The sequence below is a fragment of the Heloderma suspectum genome, chromosome 11 (genome assembly GCF_057233095.1).
Source record: "Heloderma suspectum isolate Gila_16-S chromosome 11, 16-S_ref, whole genome shotgun sequence".
NCBI lineage: Eukaryota > Metazoa > Chordata > Lepidosauria > Squamata > Helodermatidae > Heloderma > Heloderma suspectum.
This window is the reverse complement of record NC_139468.1, coordinates 39,505,172-39,523,954: the sequence shown is the minus strand read 5'-3', so window position 1 is coordinate 39,523,954 and position 18,783 is coordinate 39,505,172. Positions and strand designations below refer to the sequence as shown.

Sequence of the window (18,783 nt, the reverse complement as noted above, 5' to 3'; positions counted from 1 at the left end):
AGAGGTTTTGAGCCTGGAAGCCTGTTGGGTTTGGTCATCCAGCCACAGCTTTCAGGAGAAGATCCTTTCATGCGAGTTAAGTCAAAGGCTGCTTGCTGCCACGTAAGCCTCCCATTTGTTTTTATTTTAGCCTCCAGTTTAAAAAAGTATTGTCAGTGGCTCTGCTGTCTGATTCCTCTCTTGCTGCTGTGCCGGCTACCCAGCCTGCAACGCCGGTTAGTCTTTTGAAGTCTGTCTGTCCCCATCTTCCTGCCTTGCTCATAGTCCAGTCAGGGTTGGACTGTGTCTCAGCACAGCACAGCACAACACAGGAGAATCCCTTCACAAAGATAAGAACCCAGTGCTTTTAGTGATTTTGACGAAGGGAAGAAGCTGCCTTTTGAGACATATAAGAACCATTCTGGGAGTAAATTGAGTAAATTTACGGTCTGAATGCCTATTGGCATGAACAAGATATTAATTTCCTCTCACCCCACAAAACCCCCTTAAGACTGCAAAGGTAGACTCCCAAGTGTGTGAGCAATGTCCGTTTCAGGCCTGGCTTTGGCACTGAAATAGCCTGGGTCAATGGAGGAACTCTGTAGAGAGGGAGAGAGAGGGGTGTATGGCCCTGTTAATTCTCCTTGATCTCTTTGAGGATTTGGGTACCATTCATAACTCTGTGGGGGTGAGAGGTCCAGTGATATGGTAGTTCTGCTTAAGGCTGTGCACTGCTTTGCCCCAGAGCCTGAATTCCAAACCAAAGCGGGGCGCTTCAGGCCTCTTCAGGCCACTTTCGAGGCGAGGCAGAGAGGGCACAAAGTGGCATGAAGCAGGGTGGGCTGCTCTGAAGTGCTTCAGCAGCGCTTCAGAGTGATCCAGAAGCTCTGGGCCCTCGGGACGCACATCAGCAGCCGTCTTTTAAAAATGGTGGCTCCCTAGAACAGGAAGATGGCTGCCAACGTGCATCCTGAGGGCCCATGTAAGGAGCTGGGGGGTCCAGAGGCCGAAGGTCAGGCTGGCCCCGAATCAGCCCGAAGCAAATTGGGCCCACCTTGGGAGCCCTGAAGCGGCTTCTGAGGTGAATCAGGGAGCCCCTGCACACCCTAGTTTTGCTCCTACCTAAATGGTTGGTACTAGAAAGTAGTGCTGGGGGATCCGTGCTTAACCCCGTGGCCCTTTTGTTATGGTGTCTACAGGGGTCTGTCTTATCCCTAATACTTTTTAACATCTATATTCAATCACTGTGTGATGTTATCCAACAGTATGGGGTGAAGTGCTACCAGTATGCTGATGACACCCGGTTAATTATTCCTTGTCATCTGAATCGGATGAAGCTATAGAGGTGTTGAATCAATGTCTGGATAGGCGCTGATCAACTCAACCTGAATCCTCATAAGATGGCGGCACTGTGGGTGGATGGTTTTTAGGCTGGAGAACTGGTGTTTCTTCTGTTTTGGATGGGGTTGCGCTCCCCGTGAAAGAGCAGGGTGCAGTTTGGGTTTCTCCTAGATCTGGCTTTGTCACTAGAGACCAAAGTGGCATCGGTTGGTCTGCCAGCTGCATGAATTTCCGGACAAGAATAGTCTGGCCATAGTCATCCACATTTTGGTAACCTCCCATTTGGACTACTACAATGCATTATACAAGGGGCTGCCCTTGAAGACAGCTCAGAAGTTTCAATTGGCGCAGAATATGGCCACCAGAGATCTGGTTGGTACATCAGGTTTATGCATATTGTTGTTGTTGTTGTTCAGTCGTTCAGTCGTGTCCGACTCTTCGTGACCCCATGGACCATAGCACGCCAGGCCTTCCTGTCCTGCGCTCTCTCCCGGAGTGTGCTCAAGTTCATATTCATTGCATCGGTGATGCTATCTAGCCATCTCATCCTCTGCCGTCCCCTTCTCCTTTTGCCTTCAGTCTTTCCCAGCATCAGGGTCTTTTCCAGAGAGTTTTCTCTTCGCATTAGGTGGCCAAAATATTTGAGCTTCAGCTTCAGTATCTGTCCTTCCAATGAGCACTCAGGGTTGATTTCCTTTAGGATGGACTGATTGGCCCTCCTTGCAGTCCAGGGGACTCATAAGAGTCTTCTCTAGCACCACAGTTGGAAAGCATCAATTCTTCGGCGCTCAGCCTTCCTTATAGTCCAGCTCTCACAGCCATACATTACTACTGGGAAAACCATAGCTTTGATTAGACGGACCTTTGTCGGCAAGGTGATGTCTCTGCTTCTTACTATGCTGTCTAGGTTTGCCATAGCTTTCCTCCCAAGGAGCAAGTGTCTTTTAATTTCATGGCTACAGTCACCGTCTGCGGTGATCTTGGAGCCCAAGGAAGTAAAATCTGTCACTGCTTCCATTTCTTCCCCTTCTATATGCCAGGAAGTGATGGGGCCAGATGCCATGATCTTCGTTTCTTTAATGTTGAGTTTCAACCCAGCTTTTGCACTCTCCTCTTTCACCCTCAACAAGAGGCTCTTTAGATCCTCTTCACTTTCTGCCATTAGGGTGGTATCGTCTGCATATCAGAGGTTGTTGATAATTCTCTCGGCAATCTTAATTCCGACCTCTGATTCATCCAACCCGGCGTTTCTCGTGATGTACTCTGCATATAAGTTAAATAAGCAGGGTGACAATATGCAGCCTTGTCGTACTCCTTTCCCAATTTTGAACCACTCGGTTGTTCCATGTCTGGTTCTTACTGTTGCTTCTTGACCCTCGTACAGGTTTCTCAGGAGACAGGTAAGGTGGTCTGGTACTCCCATCTCTTTCAGAATTTGCCACAGTTTGTTGTGATCCACACAATCAAAGGCTTTAGCGTAGTCAATGAAGCAGAAATATAAGTTTTTCTGGAATTCTCTTGCTTTCTCTATGATCCAGCGAACTTTGGCGATTTGATCTCTAGTTCCTCTGCCTCTTCGAAACCCAGCTTGTACTTCCGGTAGTTCTTGGTTCGCATATTGCTGAAGCCTAGCTAGTAGGATTTTGAGCATCACCTTGCTGGCATGTGAAATGAGCGCAATTGTGCGGTGGTTTGAACACTCTTTGGCGTTGCCCTTCTTTGGAATTGGAATGTAAACTGACCTTTTCCAGTCTTGTGGCCACTGTTGAGTGTTCCAGATTTGTTGGCATATTGAATGCAGCACTTTAACAGCATCATCTTTTAGGATTTTAAATAGCTCAGCTGGAATACTGTCATCTCCACTAGCTTTGTTGTTACTAATGCTTCCTAAGGCCCACTTGACTTCACTCTCTAGGATGCCTGGCTCATGTTCAGTGACCGCACTATCATGGCTATCAGGGACATTAAGATCTTTCCTGTATAGTTCTTCTGTGTATTCTTTCCCCCTCTTCTTAATCTCATCTGCTTCTGTTAGGTCCCTGCCTTCTTTGTCCTTTATCATGCCTGTCTTTATGCATATTACACCAGTTTTAAAAGAACTTAACTGGCTACCTGTTCACATCCAATTCAAAGTCCTGGTATTTTTACTGTTAAAAGCCCTAAATGGATATGGGTCTTCCCAAATCTGCCTGCTTGTGTATTAAGTTCTTCTGCCAAAGCCCTTTTTCAAGTGCTGCTTTTAGAGCTATGGGATGTGTCCATGTTGCAATCTTTCTGGTGCTAGGCAAAAATGTTTTTGTTCACCCAGGCATTTTAACTTGTGTATGTTTTTAAGAATCAAGGTGTTTAGCTGGGTTTTGAAAAACTGTTGTATATTATGTTGTGATTGAATAATTTGTACACCACCCTGGCATTCTAAACAGAATGAAGGGCAGTAGAAAAACATTTTAAATACATAAATACGTGTGTAACTGTGTAGTACTAGAGACAATTTCCTTTCCTTTCCATCCCGTAGCCTCCTTGGGAGAAATCGCTGGCCAGCTGGGCAAATGACATGACCAGCTATGGAGACACCGTCCCCAAAGAGCCTACCGTGGCTTTGAACAGATCGTGGAAGATGGCGCCCAACGGGGGGCAAAAGCTCTTGTTGCAAGCTCTGGTCTACGAGGCGGTCACGGTGCGTATTCCCAGCAGGGAGACACTTCCGGTCTGGATCTTCTTCTTCCTGCTTAATGGGCTCACATAACGTGGGGGCCTGGGAGGTTCTGCTTGGGTCCTGGCTTTTGCTCACCACGCCTGGTTGTCTGGTTGACTACAAGGAATCCCATTCTGTAGGCAGAGCGCACCGCAGGCCTGCTGCCAGGGGTGGGCTTCATTGGGCGCCAGGGAGGAGGCTCCAGCACCCCGGCAAGTCCCACTGCCAGGCCCTGAGGAGGAGTGGCGGCGGCAGCTGCCAGCATTGCTGGGGGTCTCCCTCTGGGCTCCGCGGGGACCACGGGTGCCCCTCCGGAGGGCCCGTTGGATGCCACGCCACTGCCTGGGATGGCAGCAAACCTTGCGCCTTTCATCTGCCCTGCAGGAAGGGCCGTGGCTGTGGCTCATGTTGCCACCACCTTCCACTCACCCTCCCATGCCCGCCTCCTCCCCTGGCGGCAGCAGCTCTTCCTGCCTCCGCTGCTTTGTCACTCCCCCGCGGGTGGTGGCAAGCGGTTAGTGGAGCAGCCACCAGCCACACGCTTCCTTGGGCCGAGTCGGACGGCTGGCCCGCGTCACTTAGCCTTGCCTTTCCGCTGAGTGGCAGCAGCTCCCCAGGGACTCCTGCAAGAGTTCCTTCAAGCCCTACCTGGAGAGGCTGGGGACTGAACCTGTGACTTTCCGTACGCCAGGCGTGTGCGGTACCACTGAGCTGTACGCAGAGACTCCTTGTCTCCGAGGCCCGGTATTGTCCACTCTGGCTGGCAGTGGCTTTCCACGTCTGCAGGAGAGACTTTCTCACCATCTGCGACGTTTCACTGGTGATGGCAGGGACTGGGCCCGCAAGCTTCCGATGCAAAGCGTGGGCTCTGCCCGTGGGCTGTGATCCCTCCCCTTTCTCACGGGGAAAGCAAGAAGGAGCAGCTGCCGCCCGGCAACATCAAATGCTCCCTTGTACCGGGTCAGACCACTGCCTCCGCTGCTGCCGATCTTTTGCTTGCTCCTAGCCACCGATAATGCTCACTCACTGCTGGTGAGCAAGCAGTTGGTAGTAGCAGTAGGATCACTGGCTGCTCCCACCACTACCCAGGATTGGGGCGAGGGGAGAAAGGGCAGTCCAAGCATCCCTCCCTCTCTGATGGTGATGACAGCACTGAGTAACAAGGCCCGCCAGAGGGCATCCTGCCAGGGACCCCTCCAAACCTGGAGCTGCCCTTGAAATATTTATGACCTGGACTGTGATCCAGAGATCTAGCTAGCAGGCAGGTTTCTCCACCATAGCAGGAAAAAGCAGGCTGAGGCGAGAACCTGAGAAGGAGGTTGAGTCGGGGACTCTGATTGCCTGAGGAGTGCAGAGGGAGAGGGCTGGTGTTTCTGGCATGGTTGATGAGGGAGCAGTGCAGGACCTGTGCGGCATGTCACTGCTGATCTATAACAAGAGAAGCCTGCCTGGGGTTGGGGCAGGGAGAGGAATTCCAGAGGCCCTGTCTATGAGAGGCCTCTCAGTCCCTTGTGAGAGGGTCACAACTGAAGTGAGCTCCATCCAGGCATGATGGAACTGCTCCCCCTTCCGAGGCCCATCAGGCAGGAGGCCATGGCCTGCCCTGGTTAGCTGGGGCCTCCGTCCTCACAGGCCGCTCTTTCATCTCGCTCGTCAGCAGCTTAGCTATATGTCTGCAGAATTATACCTGGTGTGGAGAATGTGGATAGGGAGACATGTTTCTCCCTCTCTCAAAATACTCGAACCCAGAGTCATCCTATGAAGCTGACTGGGGGGAGATTCAGGACAGATCAAAGGAAGGGCTTCTTCATACAACACGTCGTTAAGCTATGGAATTCACTACAGCAGGGTGTAGTGATGGCCACCCATTTGGATGGCTTTAAAAGGGGGTTGGACACATTCCTGGAGGAGAAGGCTATCTATGGCTACTAGTCCTGATGGCTATGTGCTCCCTCCAGTACCAGAGGCAGTGAGCCTATGTACACCAGTTGCTGGGGAACATGGGCAGGAGGGTGCCGTTGCACTCATGCCCTGCTTGTGGGTTCCTGGTCGACAGCTGGTTGGCCACTGTGTAAACAGAATGCTGGACTACATGGACGCTTTGTCTGATACAGCAGGGCTTTTCGGATGTTCTTATGGCAGTTTAATATTGGCTTCATCCCCAAGGTCTGTTTTCCCCCGGCCCTTTTTTAAACACTGTATTGCGGATCAGAAAGTTGGGTGTACACCTGAGAGATTTAGCTTCAGATTATGCCTCTGCCAGAGGCTTACTCTGTGAACATAAGAGCAGCCCTGAACAAAGTCCTATCTCACATGAGGTCACCCACCACCGAGCAAAGGGCTGGATGCACCTGATCTCGGAAGCTAAGCAGGGTCAGCCCTGGTTAGTCCTTGGATGGGAGACCGCCTGGGAATCAGGCTTCCTGCACTGAGCAGGGGGTTGGACTCGATGGTCTTGCAGGCCCCTCCCAACCCTGTGATTCTATGACATCCATGGGCTGCACGCGGAGCCCTTTGGCCTGTGCAAGCCCCCAAGCCCCCTCCTCACCAAATGTTGGCGTCTCCCATCGAAATACATGCACCTGCCAGCTTGTAAAAGAACTACTTGGCAGGCTGGCTGGCGCGCAGTTGTGATGGGGAGGAGAGTCTTCCCTGCAGGCTGTCATAAGAACATAAGAAGAGCCATGCTGGATCAAGCCTCAAGCCCAGGATGCCATTCTCGTAGTGGCCAAAGAGGTGCCTTTGGGAAGCTCGCAAGCAGATGTGAGTGCAACAGCACCCTCCCTCTCGTGTTCTCCAGCGGTTGATATTGAGAGGCACAATGCCTCCGATACTGGAGGTAACACGTAGCCATTGTGACTAGTGGCCATTGGTAGCCTTCTCCTCCATGAATTTGTCCAATTCTCTTTTAAAGCCATCCGAGTTGGTGGCCGTCACTACATCTTGCGGTAGCAAATTTTGTAGTTTTGCGATGCGCTGGGTGAAGAAGTCTATCCCGTCCTCCCCATGTAAATTGTGCTCCTGGCAGCTTGCCAAACAGTTGCGTTGCAGGCTGGCAAGAGTGTGATTTACATGGGGAAGACAAAGTGCAGGGAGGGAAGGATAAACCATGCCTTCCCCGGGTGTGTCCTCCCCATGAGTGTGTGTGTGTGTGTGTGCGTGTGAGAGAGAGAGAGAGAGAGAGAGAGATTTTGTGTGTGTGCATGGGGGGGCGGAGGAGGGTGTGAATAAGGGTGAGGGGCTCTGGCCCTATCCAGCACCAGTTTCAAACACACCCAGTGGCATGTGACCCCCGAACAACCACTCATTGCCACATGTGGCCCTCGGGGGCAAAAACCTTTGGTCTATCTAGTCTAGCATTCTGTTTCCCACAGTGGCCAACCAGATGCCTGTGGTAAACCCACAAGCAGGACATATGGAGGCAATAGGTCCCTTCTTCTCCTGCTCCCCACAACTGGTAGTTCAGAGGCATTCATTCTCTGGAGCATGTACTCTCTGGAGCATATGGCAAGTAGCTCTTGATTGCCTTCTCCCTCTCCGTGAATGTGTCTAAGCTGGTGGCCATCACCAAATCTTGTGGCAGTCGATTCCATGACCTTAACTCTATGCTGTGTGGCCCTGGACGAGGTACCTCATGAGGCTGGTACAGGCTGAACAGCAGAACAGAGATGATGTCAGTCAACTTAAACAGTAAATTAAATTGACAAGAATAACGCAAGAGTTCAGAATAAAATACTAGGCAGTTCCTGGTATGTTTGTTTTTAGAAGAGGCATGCCTGTATACGTATATTTGGCACTGTGTTGGAAGAGGCCTTCCCTTCTGTATGTGAGAATGCCTCTTCCAAAGGTACACCAGGCACCTGAATGTTTTGTGAGTACTTGCATAAACGATAGCATTTCTTTAAAATCTGTTGCCCGGTTTCTTGGGTGCACCTTTTTAACCAATTAATGTAACTGATTAATCAACTAAAATTGGCCATTCCAAGTAAAAGACATAAACGAATCACTTCAGTTTCCTGTTTGCAAAACAGGAATGCTCGTAGTATGTCTACCCCACAGAGTTCATAGGGCAAACAGAATAAACTTTCACCCTCTCCCAACCTGGTGCCGACTAGAGGTGTTGGACTACAATTCCTGTCATCCCTGGCTACCATGGCCAATGGCCGTGTGGAAAATCAGTATAGAAATGAGAATGGGAAGCAAGTGTTTGCCTGGACACTTCTGTGAAGGGACATGTTTCTCCTGTTATGTCAGGCCTACATTGTAGGGACATGTGGAAATATTTCACCAGTGTTCCCTCTCTTTCCCTCATGTGTTTCTAATATAGAACGACGTGAACAAGGAACACACACCCAGCAGCTTCAACCAGATGGAAGCAGAGGTCATCGTCCATTCCGATTTCTTGGCCTCTGACCAAGACTGTGACACTCAGTCTCACACGCTGGACACAGAGGTGGCTCTCTCCAAGGACTGCGACCCAGAACACCTCCCCACAGAGGACCTGTCTCAAGAGGCTTCTCCCAGCTCCCCTAAGCTGAGGCTCAGCAAAGAATCCCAGGACCAAGGAGACAAGGGTGGCCTTGAGCCCCCTGGCACCTTGCTAAGAACTGATACGCAGGTTCACAAGATGGCGGCTGGGTTTCTGGAGATGGCCACTGGCTTCCCCAAGGCTGGTGAAAGCCTGGACATGGTGGGAAGTGGGGACTCCAGCTGCCTTCAGGAAGGGGGAGAGAACACACAGCCGACCCCGTGCGATGCTTTCTCCACAGGCCAGCCCCGGGCCCTCCTGTGTAGTGGCCTCTCTAGTGTAATCAGTTCGCCTCCCATATTTGAGAACGTGGCATGCGTCCACCATCTTTGAAGAGAGCACTGACTAAATCCATGACCACAGCAGAGCTAAAAGTAACATAAACCCTTTTCCGTAGGGCTTAGCCCTTGATGGTACTAAACAGCCTCACAACTCACGGTTTGAAGGAGAAGGGCGTACAGGAGTGCCTCCCTAAAGTTTTGACTAAAGAGACCTGCCCCCTCCCAAGTATTTTGCCTTTGTTATGGGAGCCCAGAGGCTGCTGTCCCCCTGGCCTTGTGAGTCATTTCCCTTCCCTTGCCTTCTGCAGTATCCACTCTGCAATGAGGCTGCTGAGAATCAAGCAAACTTTTTGCCTAGGGGGTGCAATGTACTGGAGTAGGCAATGCAAAGCCTTCCTCGGGCCTTTTCCATCCCACCAAGACGTTCCCCTCTGGCCCGCACAACCCCACGCTGCCAACATGTGGGGGCTGCCGTGCTGCCAGTCACTATTGGGGAAATGCCTTGGTTGGCCCATGGGACTTGCATTGCGGACCTCACACCATCAGTACAAGTGGTGTTGATCTGCTCATATGCCTTGTGCAAGGTAAACAGGGTTCCTACTCCAGCTTTTGCAGGGCCCCTTTGACAATTGGGCATAGCAGGGGCCCTGAACTGTCTGAGCAAAAGGAAGCAAAGGTGGAAAGGAATAGGTCACATGGGCTGAGAATCCCAGAATCCCTTGTACTATCGCTGGGCACGGTGGGGTTCTGACTTTGCTGATGCAGGCCCTAAACAGGATGGAGCTGGGGTGCAGTGCCTCTTGTCTGACTGGATTGTCACCACCACGCTGTTCCAGTAGTTCGCAGTTGGTGGGCGCCTTCATTGGGTGTTGGGGGGACAATGTCAACTGCCCAACTTTGCCAACTTCTGGTTCCAACCCTGGTAACTACATATGCAGCATTAGGAGGAAGGAGTGCTTTTGAAATTCAACTTTAAGGGATTTTTTAAAAATAAGTCTTAAAGACTTCTTGATCATTTTTTTCAAAAATATTAATATTTTAATAATAAGTATCAATTTGCCAAAATTTATACTTCTACCCCTCCCCTTTTTAAACCCCAAATCTGATAACATCCATCACTGTGAATGCTGAAAATAAATCTGCATTGAGACTGCAAAAATGCATTTCAGTTAAGGTAATAGTTAAAGAATTCAACCCACCCTGCCCCCACATAAGTCTGCTTAAAGACCTAAATAGAGAAAAGTAAGGCTAGAGACAGATGATAGCTCCTTTAAAGTTGAAGGCAGTTCGAAAGAGAGCTGGCTGCTGGTTCATCTTTATACTCTCAGTTTTGCGGTTAAGACGCTGAACTGCAGACCGGAAGGTCGGCAGGACAGCAGTTCGGGACCTGAGTGTCGCGTGACGGAGTGAGCTCCCGTCTTCAGTCCCAGCTTCTGCCAACCTAGCAGTTTGAAAGCAAGAAATCGCAAGTAGATAAATAGGTACCGCTTCGGCGGGAAAGGTAACAGCGTTCTGTGCACCTCGGTGTTCAGTCATGCCGGCCACATGACCACGGAAGCGTCTTCGGACAGCGCTGGCTCTTCGGCTTAGAAACGGGGATGAGCACCGCACCCTAGAGTCGGACACGACTGGCTGGGGACACCTTTACCTTTTTACATCGATTTGGTAGGGTTTTGTATTGTTTCAAAAACCTGCCAAACCTGCTTGACCAGAGGTAACAGCAGAACAAAAGACATGTTCATGCCCACCACAGGATGTGTTTGTCTTTCTCAAGCCACTTTCAGCTCTCTTAAAAATGATTGTCTCCAGCGTAACACTGAATCAAAGGACATTTTCTAATCACAGTTGCTTGGGTGTGATTTTCCTGAACGAACATCAGGATGGTTAAAGAGGCAACTGGAAATTCAGTAAGTGATGTTGCCCCTTTAGTTCTAAAATACATCCACCTGTACTGCAGGCTTTATGGCCAACTTGCCTTGCTTGACAGAAGTGTCAACTGTGTCCATTCCCCAATGGATATGCACGAGATGTGCTGCAGTTCGGCACAGCTGCTGGTGTGACGGCTGTGTTTGCACTTGCACCACATCAAGAGAGGAGCTGGGTCTGAGGCTGGAGTTTCCTGCACCACATGGCTCCTCTTGTAAGAGCCACATTCAGCCAGAAGCCCTCCACAACAGCACCAGCAGAGCTGCAGAAGCAGGCACAGCGACAGTCCTGCTGTAATGACGACGGGTTGGCAAATGACATTCTGTTTTAAGTAGGGGTGTCAGAAGTGGAGGGCAGTGTAGATTCCCTTCTTGTTCTCCCAGAAAAAAAGAAAGTTAAGCATCTTTCTATAATTGAGCCCTACAAAGGGAACAACACTGTGTGAACAACGCAGAGACCCTTTCCTGCTTGCCTTCAGTCCACGGGCCACTCTCGGTAATAACTTTCTATCAGCACTAGACGGCGGGTGACCTGCAGGCTGAATCCACCTTGCAGATATTCACCAGTTGACCCATGGCTCGCTAGTGGTTAAAAGAGGCCCTTTAGGTCCAGCCAACCTGCTCTTCACAACCAGATGCGGGGAAGTGTGTGGGGTGGACGGGCGTGAGGGGCCTACCTAGGAACACAGTCTGTCCATGGAGATACTCCTTGGAATTTCCCTCCACCCCACATCCTCCTCTGGGAAGCAACATACTGGCCAGAGAGTGGCTGCTCCCACCAGCACTCAGCTTCTCGACTGGGTGGGGAGGATCGTTTCCCCCTCTCCCCGCTGCTGCAACAACTCCATCTCATAATAGTTTTGCAGCAGTGAGAAGAAGGTTCCCCAGCGCGCCGCTGTACACAAACCCCTGGTCCAGTGAGGCAGCGCCCAAGACTTGCCATTTTTTAGGGCCGGCTTATACAGTCAGCTGAATGGAGTGGTATGCTGCTGTTCCTGGATCGTACCATTTTAGAATGACGGGGGCGGGGCGGGGGTTGCATGTTTGAACTTCACTTGGCTGCATGCAGGCTGATGCGGTCTAGTCCATGGGAAGCTTCACCACTGGAATCTGTTGAATTTCAACGGGAAGGCAGCCTCCCCACGCGCACCTGTTTCGGTGGGCAGCAGCCCTTGATAGGCAGATCCTGCAACTTCTTATTACACACTCTGCGAGTGCTTCTAACAACTTCTACCGAAAATTAGAGAACCTTCTCCAGCTACTGGGTCACCTCACCAGCCTGAACATTTGTGTTAACATAGGCCACGATCCTGTGGGAATGTCTCCTGTGCAGGACCCACTGAAATGGATGGGACCTCCATGCATGTCTCCCATTCATTCCCCTGGGGTTCACATGGGAGACGTTTCCTGCCAGATGGTGCCCCTAGGTTCTTGTACCTAATATTTTAGGTATTGATCTCTCTCTCTTCCTCCTTTTTAATGTATGACAATTTATTTTTTATTTCCTCAGAGCATCTTTATATTATTTAATTTTATATAAAAAGGAAAAACAATAGTAGTGTGTGTTCTAGCGTAGCATTTTTACTGCTATTTCTCTATTGTGTTTTTTTCTCTCCTTAACACAACTACCTCATGCTTGTTTTAAAAAGGAAAATAAAAGCAGTAGATTTTGCTTTTTTGCCATGCTCTCTTTTTTAATAAGTGTATTTGGAACTCACTGCCACAAGATGTGGTAACCGCTACTGGCTCAGATAGCAATGTATTTATCTATGGCAGTTATATGCTGCATTTCCTCCAGACAAGTGGCCTTCAACGCAGCTGATGTTCACAAAAAAGTGACATAAAACCATGCTGCCCATCAATACACAATCACTAAACATCCGTAATAAGGCAGCAACCCCCAGACTAGATAGAGAATCATTAAACATTACAACAAAGTTTTAAATGAACTCTTACAGCGCAATCCTATGGGGATAGGCAGCCCGACCACCTATCCAATGCAGGGCAGGAGGAGCACGGAGGGGATCGTCCCCTCTGCTCTTCTCCTGCCCTGCATCTGCGGCTAGACAGCCGATTTCGGGTGTCTAGCTGCAGGAGGTCGGGGCTGTGGGGGGGTGGACACCGGACGACGCGTAGGATGTGTCATACCAGTATTTCCACCTTCCCTGCCCTGGAACGCCCCCCCCCCCCCCCCCGGAACACCCTGTTTTGGCCACTCCATGATCCGCTTCCGAGTGTGGGGCAGTTCTGCGCTCTCCGGGAACCAACCTCGGAGCGTGGGCTCCAAGGTCAGTTCCCAGAAACCCACATGACTAGCGGCCATAGGATTGCTCCCTCCACAGCCCTTCGGAAGGTTGAGAGAAGGGACCCAACTCCTGGGGCAGGGAGTTCTAAAGCCTAGGGAAGGCTCTGACCAACCTCAGATTAGATTTGGGGCTTTTTAGCACAGCAAAAAGGGTGAGTAAGGAAGGGACATGATCAAGGTGTATAAAATTGTGCATGGTGGGGAGAAAGTAGATAACCTCTCAAAATACTGAAACCTGGATTCATAGCATGAAGCTGAATGATGGGAGATTGAGGAAGGGCAAAACAAAGTACTTCTTCACACAGTAAGTAGTTGAACTATGGAATTTGCCACCACAAGGTGCAGCAAGGGTCACCAACTTGGATGGCTTTAAAAGGTGATTAGATACAGCCATGGAGGAGAAGGCTATCAATGGCTATACAATGACCTCTGCTGTCGGCAGTATGGCAGCAGCTGGAAACGCAAGTGCGAGGGAGCCGTTGCCCTCATGTCCTGCTTGTGGGCTTCCCATGGGCAACTTGCTGGCAATGCTGGATAAGAGAAGCCTTTGGCCTGATCCAACATGGCACTTCTGACTGGAGGATAAGGCTAGCAATGGCTCTATATTACCACCAGTATCGGAGGCAGTATGCCTCAGTACCAGTGGCTGGGGGACATGGCTGGGAGGGTGCTATTGCATTCATGTCCTGCTTGCGGGCTTCCTTTTCATGGACGTCTGGGGGTTGGCCCCTGTGGGAACAGAATACTGGACTAGAGAGGCCTTTGCTTAGATCCAGCATATCTCTTACAGACAGGCAGGGCCTGTCTGGAAGATCTCAAAGGGGTGAGCAGACTCACAGGGGAGCAGGCCAGCCTTTTAAGTGCCCTCAGACCAAGCTGCTGGGGGGTATAAAGTTTGTAACCAGCACTTTGGATTGAACCTGAAACAAGTTAGAAGCTAGTGAAGATACAACAGAACTGGAGTTATATGTCCAAATAACTGGCCCCTGACAGCTGCCTGGCTGCTGATTTCTGAACTGATGGCAGGATCAGACCATCTTCAAAAGGTATCCCCGCGTAGAGCACAATGCAATAATCCAGCCCAGATGTAAACAAAGCGTGCGTAGGTGGCCAGATCTGCCTTTTCCAGGAAAGGCTGTCGCTGCGTGCACCAGATGAAACTACAAACACATGCCTGGCTATAGCAGCAGCCTGGCCCTGCAGGAGCAGCACTGAATCCAGGACTACACCTGGATTACAAACCTGATTTTCCAGAGGGAATGCTGCCCCATCCAATGCTGATTGAGCATCTATTCCTGGGGCCCATCTACACCCGGCTTTTACTCCGGGGCAGCTGTGAGTCGAGGTCCCTCGTGATCGATGACATAGTTGCCACTTCGCAGCCATCCGTGGTTTTTGCCCAGAAAATGAGGAGTTCCAAGGAGTTGTTTTGCGCTGATGTTTTTCGTTTGCTGCAGGTTTCCCCACGGTGGCGAGCTGTCTGTCCCTTTCCCAAACTGACTTTGCATTTTGCGGTGGGCGTGTTGTAGGCGTGTGTAGCACCTGCGTCACTCTGTGATGCCCCTTTACTTCCCCCATCCCTTCACAGCTGCGCAGTTACAGAGGCACAGAGGGGCGTTTTCGTATTTAATCACACTTTCGCACACTTTTGCAGCTTTGTATCTTTGCAACGGTTGCTTTTGGACTCAGTGCTCAAGGGCTGGGGAGGGTCTTGGAGGAGGCGCAACATCACTCTGGGCACCATTTTGGAGTGATGGCTCAGCACATAGCGCTTTTGCTTGTGAGCGTGAACCATCGCGAGAATCTCAAGCTGGGGAACTGACAAACGGATGGTGTGGAAATGAAGCACAGAACATCCACTTTTTACCTAAAACAGGGTCAGAAAGACACAGCAGAGCCCCTCAAATATAAACCAGCCACTGAAGTGTTGCACCCTCACACTCATGGGACCGCACAGCTGCGCATTTCAGTGTAATGGCAAAAAGGGCACAGTGAGTCTCTTAGGGAAGTACGCAGTACATCGCAAGTATATGGCAGGGCATGGTGATTCAAAGCCGCGCTGCTGCTCACTAACGATGGGGGGGTCAAAGCGGTGCCATATAGATGGGGCCCTGGATTGGCTTTCCTACTGGCCAAAACCATAGTAGACAAGATGGGATCCTGTAGGATCCCATAGGCTAGGGGAAGGCAGCTTTGGGTGGTCTGGGGGGCATTTTTGCCCCCTGATGCCCCCCACCCATGGACCACACTCCTGCCACGGCTGCTCCATGGAATTCTACAGGGCAGTGGCAGCACAAAAAATGGTTGGTTTGGCACATAAATTTGGTGGCAAAGCGCTACAGATCAGTAACTAGCTCAAATTTAGCTTGTTCTTAAACTAATTTGACCTTTTACCACTCTGTAGAGGGTACAGAGTGGTAAATAGGTCAATTTTACCTTGAGAACAAGTTAAATTTGAGCTAGTATCACTCCATAGCAGTAATCCAACTTTTTTTTGCCACCACAAATTTTGGCAACACAGCAGCAGGGGGCACACCTAGAGAGAAGCCAAACAGCAGTCCCCCAGCCTCATCTTCTGGGACCTATCTTCCAGGTAGAACTGGAACAATAAAAAAAACCATGTTCTGGTACCTGGACCATGGCTGGCTCAGAAGGCCCCTTTGCTGTGGCCTTGTTTTGGCTTCAACTGATGATTAAGAAATTAAAAGGTGACTTAACTGAATTAAATAAATGGGCAGCACTTACTTTCTTACTCACACTGGTGCATAACTCATGTGTGTGCTAAACTTCATTTTCACCTTGCCACTTTGTCACAGGCTGAGATGCTTCATCACTGGGCTCATCCTTGTGCTTGAAGAGCTGCTCCAACTGCCATATCTCCATGCTAGTGACTTGCACACCTAGATTTGAAGCCTCAAAATAAATGGAGGACCAGTTTCCATTAATATCCGTTCAAAGAATGGTTTCATTCAGAGATTTTTCAACCAATGGTATGAGGGAGACTTCCCCAACTTGGCACCCTCTAGATGTGTTGGACTGCAACTCCCACAATTCCTTGCCAACATGGCCATTGGCTGGCTGGGAATTATGGGAGTTGCAGTCAAACATATCTGGAGGGTGCCGGGTTAGGGAAGCCTGGGAAGGTACATCATACAGATCCTCTAATGCTTAAGCTGAAAGTCTTTGTCTCTGATCATTACTTACATGGGAAATCTTTTGGGAAATATTAATTAATTATTTAATCAATTTCCTGGAAATATTCAGCTCCCAGTGCAAAACTGCTTAAAACAATAGTTCCCCTGATTGCCTCCCCCAACCCACTCCTGCACCAAACAATCTACAGTATAATTAACCAAATTATGAAAGCCACTTGCAGTTCTCTGGAGGAAGATCAGGGCATAAATGTAATTGAAATAACAATAATGACGCTGATAATGTAACATAACAATCTTGCAAGCTATCTTACAGTCTCATCTTTCTGGGCAGGTGGCTGGTGGGTGCCATGGGGCTCCATTTGATCCCCCTGCTCTTCAATACCTATACGAAGCTGCTGGGAGAATCCATCCGGAGGGTTTGGGTTTTTTACGTCACCGGTATGCTGATCACACATGGCTCTACCTCTCTTTTCCACCTATACATCCCAGAGAGACATTGGGACTTCTGAACAAATATCTGGATTCAGTTCTGCGATGGATGATTTTCAAGATGAAACTTGATCTGGGAAAGACAGATGTTCTGTCAGCTGGGAAGTCGGCAGATTTGGGTAGTGGTGTGAAACTGGTCCTTGATGAGGTTGCACTCCCCTTAAAACAGAGGCTGGCAAGCTTTTTTCTGTTGAAGGCCACATTATCTAGTGTACAATCTGTCAGAGGCCACATGTTGGCAGGGCCAGAGCAAATAGTGGGTGGGTCACCCCCTTTTTTATTTGTCTTTCTCCTACCCAGTTTCCCTCTTCCTTCCCAAGCAGTGGGCTTACTTGGAAAGGGACAGGTAGCTCTTGTCAGCAGCCTGAACTGATCATACACAGAGGGCTTTTGAAATGAGGCAAATGGCTCATAAAGGCCCGAGGGCCCACAAAGGACCAAGTGTGCTCCTTGGGATGCTCCTGGACTTGTCATAGCCTCTCAAGTCACAGGCAGTGGCTGTGGCCAAGAGTGGTTTTCACAAGCAGCTGGCTTGCATGCCCCCATCTGGAGCAGTCGAGGTTGCGTGGGTTGCCTCCTCCATGGAATGATGCAATGCACTTTATGTGGGGTTGCCTCTGAAGAGAGTTCAGAAACGACTCCTGGTAGGAAATGTGGTGACCCAGATGCTGGTAGAGGCCAGAAAATCTAAAAGGTAAGCTCCATTTTTATGCCAACTATACTGGTTGTTGGTCAACTTCTGGGCCCAATTCAAACTGCTGGTCTTCATCTTTACAGCACCAGATGTCTTCGGGCCCATTTAATTGAAGGACCACCTTCATCTGCATAATCCTGCCCATACCCCAATCTGCTTCAGGAGTCCTTCTCAGGTACCTGCTATTAAGATTGGTTAGGTTAGCATGCACAAGAGATAGGGCCTTTTCCGTGCTGACCCTCAAAACTGTGGAACTCCCTATTGATTTGCAGCTTGCCCCATTGGTATAGGCATTTAGGTGAACTTTAAAGTTGTTGTTGTTGTTGTCCTCCTCCTGTGCTGCCTTTAACTGCGATCATAGTTGGGGCAGGGGGTGTTAGCGGTGCAGCTTCTCAAAGCAGACTGTATGATTGCTAGGGTGGCCACAATATCTTTGTATCTTCCCTTGCTTTTGTTTGTACATCACTTTGTGATGGCTTAGTCCAAAGAAGTAACTAAGGAATAAAAAAAGGAAAAAAGAAAAACAACGCGAAAAACAAAGCGCACACAACATTACAAGATGCAACTATAAAAACATATATAATTGGTGTGGTGCCATGGCTGGGACACTGATGAACTGTGAACCAAGTGTGTGTGTGAGTGTGTGTGTGAGAGAGAGCAGAGATCTGAGTGTTTCAATATATTTGGGGAGTAAATCAGGCCCACTTATTTGTGCTCCCCTGTCACTGGACCTGCCAGTCATAGATTAATGGACTCCGCCATGCCTATGGTTATTTACATACATGTTGATAGGTTTTAAATGAACTGTAACCATTCAGGAAATAGGTTTACATGCCGGTGTGGCCATCAGGATGAAAACATCTGCTCTGTGTGCAGCAACAGCTAAGAAGGAAAGCAAAGCAGATGTTGGGCTTAATTATGAAAAGGGACGAGAGCGCGCACAATACTGAAAGGAGAGCGAGTGGAGGAGTCGACTGGCTGTGCTGCCCTTGGTGAAGGTTGGGTTCCATTTCCTGGCTGAACTAGAGGAGGGGAACACAAGGTTCCCAAGCCCGTGTTCCCCAGCATGCTAATGCAGAGGTGGAGGGGTAGGAACTGCAGGGGAGAACCAGCAGGCAGGAGTGGGGCTTAACCCTTCCCTGCCAGCCACTTCTCCCCGGCAAATCTCCCCTCCTGGAACATGTATAAGAGTCGTTCTTTCCCAGAGGGGAGGGAAAAGATCTTAGGAAGAGCAACTGTGGGGGAGATTTGATGGGTCTGGGGAGGTTAAACCCCCCTCCCTTGCAGGTGGCAGCAGTAGAAACAGAGAGTTTAGTTTGCAATGAGAGAAGAAATGGACTCGTTTCCCATGTGGTCATTACTTGGAAACTAGACATGCAGTGAAATTTCAG

At 49.7% G+C, this 18,783-nt stretch overlaps 1 protein-coding gene across 1 annotated transcript in view; it reads left to right on the top strand.

Annotated features, from left to right (window-relative positions):
- IGDCC4 (immunoglobulin superfamily DCC subclass member 4) overlaps positions 1–12,422 on the top strand; it is a 118,869-nt gene extending 106,447 nt beyond the window's left edge. Inside the window, exons 19-20 of the mRNA XM_084816455.1 lie at positions 3,836–3,997; positions 8,343–12,422. Of these exons, the coding sequence (XP_084672581.1) occupies positions 3,836–3,997; positions 8,343–8,876 (696 nt within the window). The 3' untranslated portion in view covers positions 8,877–12,422. The remainder of the gene's footprint in view (positions 1–3,835; positions 3,998–8,342) is intronic.
- Positions 12,423–18,783: the final 6,361 nt, after the last annotated feature.